General features: G+C 39.4%; 1 protein-coding gene across 1 annotated transcript in view; it reads left to right on the top strand.

Moving 5' to 3' along the window:
* traf2b (Tnf receptor-associated factor 2b) overlaps window positions 1-6183 on the top strand; it is a 9664-nt gene extending 3481 nt beyond the window's left edge. The window contains exons 3-11 of the mRNA XM_020600847.1: window positions 659-737; window positions 953-1051; window positions 3064-3225; window positions 3314-3388; window positions 3813-3887; window positions 4855-5079; window positions 5174-5477; window positions 5733-5881; window positions 5986-6183. Of these exons, the coding sequence (XP_020456503.1) occupies window positions 659-737; window positions 953-1051; window positions 3064-3225; window positions 3314-3388; window positions 3813-3887; window positions 4855-5079; window positions 5174-5477; window positions 5733-5881; window positions 5986-6183 (1366 nt within the window). The remainder of the gene's footprint in view (window positions 1-658; window positions 738-952; window positions 1052-3063; window positions 3226-3313; window positions 3389-3812; window positions 3888-4854; window positions 5080-5173; window positions 5478-5732; window positions 5882-5985) is intronic.
* The last annotated feature ends 424 nt before the right edge of the window (window positions 6184-6607 follow it).

Below are 6607 nucleotides of genomic sequence, written 5' to 3'. Positions count from 1 at the left end.
ATTCATAAATGCATGACGGCAATGTAAATTCTTAAACAATACATTGGTGTGTCACCTTGTGCTTAATGATGCATGGACAGTATTGTTAAACATAAGGCGACAGAAAATGTTCAACTTCACTGAAAGTGAAATCATTTCAAACAGCTGTACATAAAAACTAACAAAATATATTAAACAAAACCTTCAAAACATGCAAGTACCAGAGTTTCATTGAGGCAACATTCACACCACAATGAAATTATGTAAATTTCATCACATGTGAAATAGCATTTCACATGTGATGTATAAATGTTCTCTTTACAAATCCAAGTGTGACATTGATGTTGTGAAAGGTGATTTCACTTTACCAGTATATACATGTCAATTCATACATTTCACATGTGCTTTTTGTTGATTTTGTTTGTGTGTGTTTGTGTGTATTACTTCATTTTTTAAAATTTGTTTTTAATCTTGTAAAAGCTTTTCCCATACCTCATCAAGAGTGTAAATTTGTTTGCTGCATTACAAGCTCCTCCCCTGCTCTTGCATTGATTAATTGAACTGGACGGTCGAGCTGTTTTTCAAGTAAGGGATCAGCAAGAAATTGTTGCTGACTGTTTGCAACCAGCCAGCCATTTCTTTTTAAACTGTATAGTCACAAGCCTGTTTTGTTTATTAGTTCTGGTCCAAAGCCTTGTGAAGCCTGCCGCCAAGAAGAAATATATGAGGAGCCTATTTCCATTCTGAATAGTAATGAGGTATGTTACAAAGTTTGTTGTTTTCAACCAAGATTCTTATTTTTTGAGACACATTCTTTCTAATCAGTATACAATCCCTTTTAAAAGACAGAAAATATGGCTACAGCATGATGGGGGTTTCCCTCACCAAAGATTCACACAATGCAATCTACTATGTCTGTTTGCTATTGAAATTAGAGGGCTTTTGAGTTGAGTTCTTTGTGCTCCCCCCCCAGGCATTTCCTGACAATGCAGCGGGTCGAGAAATAGCAAGTTTGCCAGCCAGGTGTTTGAACCAGGGCTGCAGCTGGACAGGCTCAATAAAGGAGTATGAGGTGATGTATGACATTTGTCTCACTTTGTTTTGTGGGTGTGCTCACCACTTTCTGTTTTGAGTTTTTGTCTCTCCTTGCCTCGTCTTAAACCTTTCACAAGTGTCAGATTAATGCTTTATCACACCTATACTAGTATTGTGCCGGATACATTTACACAAAGCATATCCTGTCTTATATTTTCTCCACTCACATTGCTGCTCATTGCACTACAGCAATGAAACAGGAAGTGAAACTTACCATGTGGCCTGGAAAGTCCCTACATACCCAGCTCATGTTATCAGCAACAACTAAACTGGAAAGTACCGTGACATAAAGGTCTGTTAATCTTAGCCTTATTGGCGATGCAGACTAGATGACCACTATGTTATAATGAAACTGCTGGATTTAGAGTTCACAAGGGAACTACTGAATTTATCCTGGTTGAGACAAAGAAAAACCGAAACTGGTCTAGACACAAAGCCACACCTTTGACAGTCTGTAGTTTGCAGAAATATAGAAAAACTTTGTTCTAATGTTTATGTGCTTTATTGTGTGTCATCTCTCTAGTATTGTTTGTTTGGTAAATATTGAGCACATTAGTGAGCTTGGTGATGACGGCGATGACTTTCCGGTGCTAATTATGTGTTCAAGATGTTTGTAGCATTTTTATGTTTGTCTGTGGTTTGAATTAACCATATCCTGTCATCTAACCTAGAACAGGTTCTTCAAAGGAAACATTTAAATGATGTGATGAATGTGTTTAAAATTAGAACACTAGTTTGACACTTGTCATTATTTTGCATGCTTTGCATATGTAACAGTACCATACGCCGATGAAATTTCCCCTTGTATACATATGCTTGCATTTTATGGCAAAGAGAACCAAGTGGGTTATATTGCGGTGCTCAAGAAGTCATTACTAAGCTGTGACACAGCCACGTTTGTGTGAATATCTGTGGGTTGCTGTCTTAGTCACTGTTGACCAGAACCAGAAGGATTCGCGTGGACGTTAGCTAGCCGTACACACCCAAAACTTGTTCTTACGAAGCTGGAAAAAGACGCTAAATGTGGTGTGTGTGTGGTGTGGGAAGGACAGGGATTTGATCGAAACACTCCTAAAGATGATTCATATAAATGTGGTTATTTTGTTCATAATTTTTGCCATGCTGGAGAAGTGAGCAGTCAAAGTGAAAAACGGGCAATCCTACCTGCGGTTCTTGCTCTGGGGCTTCCACGTGCTGTTGCTAGTCATTGTGAAAGGCACCAAGAGCATAGTTGTAAGCTCCTCCTCATAATCAAACTCCACCCTTTTCGTTTCCCGGCATTTTTTAAAATGAATTTTTATTGATTTAAACTTACAAACAGCCCTTTTACATTAATTGTTGGACTTCCACTTCATTATTTCAGTGCTGCTTTTGTTCTTTTAGTTCCACTTTGTCCAGTGACAACTTTTTGTTGGGTTTGTTTTTGATAACGGTCTGATGTTGAAAAGCTTGCCGTTTAGCTGACTTCTTTAGCATATTATTTGTGTTTTAAACAGTTATATCGAACAAATAATTCAATAGTTAGTCTCAGAACATTTCTTTTGAGTTGTATGAAAAAATTATTAGATTATGAATTACAGAATCATAATTATTTATTATAAAGTTCACAGTTAAATCAGTATACTCTGTTTTTATAGGTCACCCGTTTTTTTTGGTTTTTTTTGTCTTTTCATGTACTGCAGGTATTACATGGTTGCATAAGAAGGCACAGCTTGTTCTTTCCGCATTACAACTGTCAGCAGCTCCACACCTGCTTATGTATACATGGGTGTCTTCCAGCCAAAGTTAAATTGGCTTTTGCGCAATAAATAACAAGGGTGTAGCATCTTATATAAAGACTGCTTTTTCTATCATGCAAATTATGTGTACTCGAAACACCATAACAACCCAACTGTCATTTTTTGAAAGGTAATAGATACCAGACACACATGCCCTGTGTGAAAGGAAGAAATTGTGCATAGTAATAATAAACCTGTCCTCCTTTGTTAGGCGCAGCACGAAGGTCGCTGTGAATTTGAACGGGTACAGTGTGAGGCCTGCCAAACCTCAGTCCTTCGTACTGAGAAGGATCGGCATAATGAGAGAGAGTGTGAGGCCAGAACACTCAACTGCAAATACTGCAAAGTGACTTTCAACTTTAAAGACATCAAGGTGAGAGACAGCAATAATCTATAGTAAAGCATTTTCCGGTTGTGTTTGTGCACATAGACTCATAATACATTTCTTACACTTATTGTAGGCCCATGATGAAATCTGCCTGAAGTTTCCCTTACAATGCAAAGACTGTGGCAAGAAGAAGATCCCAAGAGAAAAGGTCTGACCTATTACTCAAAACTGTCAAAGAACTGTCAGGTTGCTTCTTGATACTGTACCCAGGTATAGAACAGTCGCTGAATAAACTAATGCTACATAGAGCACTTTATATACAAGTTACAGCTAATGTACCATTAAAATAGATATAATTCTAAGAAGGCAGAATAATCACCCATGACTACATGCCTATGAGTTCCACATATTGATCAACTGAACAGTAAAAGTCTTCTTTCTAATGGCAGTTTTTGGAAATTGTGCCTTAGGATTCTCCATATGACCGCTAAGTTTCTTGTGACAAGACTCTTGTGCTTCACTTTCACTTTACTGTTTGAATTGATGCACTGTTTAAAGCTGGTCAATTAACTGAATTGATGCACTGTTTAAAGCTGGTCCATTAATTCTTCCTTTGTCCTTTCAACCTTCAGTTCAGCGACCACATGAGGACCTGTGCCAAGTCAAAGAGTGCCTGTCCATTCAGTGAAGTGGGCTGTAAATCTGTGGTATGTATGATCAACCAGTCAGTTAAAAGCTCTGATTGTGTTAGTTTTTATTGAAGCAAACAATGCTGATCTAAATAACAGGCTGTGGGATCACTTGTTTTCAAGGGATTTTAAAGGAATAAATAGTTCAGCATTTCAGGAAATACTGGCTAGCCATTTCCTCTGCTTTGAGTCTTTTATGCTAAACCAAAGTTAAACGCCCTGTTAAGTACATAACTTTGAGAAACAAATTTAGAGGCACTGAAAACATATTTTCTCAGCTTCTTACCATGAACACAGTGATTTGTATATGACCACTACTTTCTGTCACAGTCAGAACAGTTCTGGTTATTTATCATGAGAGAGTTTAGTTTTTCTAGGCTCTTCTCACTGGCTTGAAGTGTGTGTGTGTGTGTGTTTTAAAAATGCGATGTCGCATGCTTCTGTAAACCAATCAGAGTTCAGGAAATACTGGCTAAACATCTGAAATAAAATAAAATATGTCATCAGTTAAGGCCATAAATACATTAACGGTTAAGGTATTATTTCTTTCTATTGCTAATGTGCTGTCAAAACACACAGTCATGAGAAAGCAGATCCGATTGGGTTTCGAGTTTAAAACTTTATCATGAGGATGGTTTTCCCCTAGTTAGCTCATTGTTTATTTTGTCTGAAATATTTAATGTTCTAGAGAAATACTGCAGCTTTAAAACCATGAAACACTCATCATTCTTCTGCACATATTTCCAGAATCCACAAAGACACTTCTAAATGGAAAAATATTGTCTAAAGATTTTTAACCTGTTTCTCCAAGTTGTGCCCACATCTTTTTCATTCACAACCTTACATCACTGAAAACCATTTGGCGTTACATAAGGGCAAATCCTCACCACTGACCTGACTGGACAATTTAGGCCCTGCAGTTTTATACATTTTATTTTGGCCCAAAATACTGTAATAGCTAAATAAACTCTGTTGGATTTATCAGATAGAGAACGGGAAGCTCAGTGACCATGAGCACAGCAGCACCATGGAGCACTTGCGTCTGCTGCTGCCTATGGTGCTGTCTATGGCTCGGACACGTGCGGAGGCTCCTGGTCTCGGGGAGTGGCAGGAGGACTCTGGTCTGGGCCTGTACAGGGCTCCTGGGGAGGGAGTCAGTATAGATGGAGGAGCTGCAGCCTCCTCTCAATCTGTGGATCTGGGGAAAAAGGCAAGTCTCAGTGAATTTAATGCTCTTTGTTAACCACTGCTGTTTATTGTTGTTGAGCGAGGATCTAAATGTGTTTGTCGCTGTTTCTCAACAGGTGAACGCTTTAGAAAACATTGTGTGTGTCCTGAACCGGGAAGTGGAGCGCAGTTCAGTTACATTGGAGGCTTTTTCACACCAACATCGTTTAGACCAAGAAAAGAGCGAAAATCTGTCTAACAAAGTACGACAGCTAGAGAGGACGGTGGCTATGAGAGACTTGCAGCTGTCTGAGACTGAACAGGTGGTGCGAGAGCTCCAGTTCTGCACCTATGATGGGATATTTGTCTGGAAAATCTCTGACTTCTCACGTCGCAGACAGGACGCTGTGGCTGGTCGAACACCTGCAATGTTCTCACCAGGTAAGATTAAAGGCATAATCGCAAACCATCATTCTTGTCAAAGGTTTTCTGTTCCAGCTGAAAGGTCATTGTTGAACTGGAGTGAGTTAAGGTCATGTGGTTTGTATGATCTTAACTCTTGGTCTGTAGATGAGGGAAATTCCACTACACTACGCCCTTGTTGTTGTTTAAGGAGTGTGCGTGTCACTCCTATTCTCATGACGCAAGCTGTAGGCTCTGTTTTTATTCTGGACTTTTTTTTTTTCTTCATCACAGCATTTTACTCCAGCAAATACGGCTACAAAATGTGTCTGAGGCTGTATTTGAATGGCGATGGGACAGGTCGCGGGACACACCTCTCACTGTTTTTTGTCATCATGAGGGGCAACTGTGATGCCCTGCTTAAGTGGCCATTCAGTCAGAAGGTAGGAAAAATTGCAAATCTTTCCACGCCTTTTAATCCTTAATCACCACAGTAAAAGGCCCCCAAAAACAACCTGGTGTTCTCCTCCCCTCCTCTTTCGCCCAGGTGACTCTGATGCTCTTGGATCAGAACAACAGGGAGCACATTATTGATGCTTTCCGCCCCGATGTCACTTCCACCTCCTTCCAGAAGCCGATCAGTGAGATGAACATCGCCAGCGGCTGCCCGCTCTTTTGTCCACTGGCCAAACTGGCTGGCAAGAGCCCTTATCTGCGAGAGGATACAATTTTCATTGTATTATAGTATATCACATATGTGACTAATACATATAATTATACATTCTAGGGAGAGTGTTACATTATGGTGGAGGGTGTGCACAATAGCAATCACATCACAGCAGGGGATCTTTAATTATTATTATTATAATCTAGATAGTGGTGATTTGACGTCAATAAAAATAATTTGTGGGGTACTGAATCAGCATGTGGGCTCTAATCTTATTTTCTCTGTTAGCATTAGTCCTTGGCCAACCCACCTCATGCAAAGAAATTTGTTTTGGGGAGGTGTGTGCACTTTTCTTAACGTCATTTATTATAATCTAGACCACATAATAGTAATAGGTGACTGAGAGCAAGACGCTTTAGTAACAGTGTGAGCTGCTGAATCAACAGTCAAATTGTTTCCTGATGAAGGTTCTAAAAACAACTTTCACCCTAATTAACTCTCT

The sequence above is a fragment of the Monopterus albus genome, unplaced genomic scaffold (genome assembly GCF_001952655.1).
Source record: "Monopterus albus unplaced genomic scaffold, M_albus_1.0 scaffold49.1, whole genome shotgun sequence".
Classification (NCBI taxonomy): Eukaryota; Metazoa; Chordata; class Actinopteri; order Synbranchiformes; family Synbranchidae; genus Monopterus; species Monopterus albus.
Note: the sequence above shows the minus strand (reverse complement) of the source record. Positions and strands in the feature narration are given on the sequence as shown.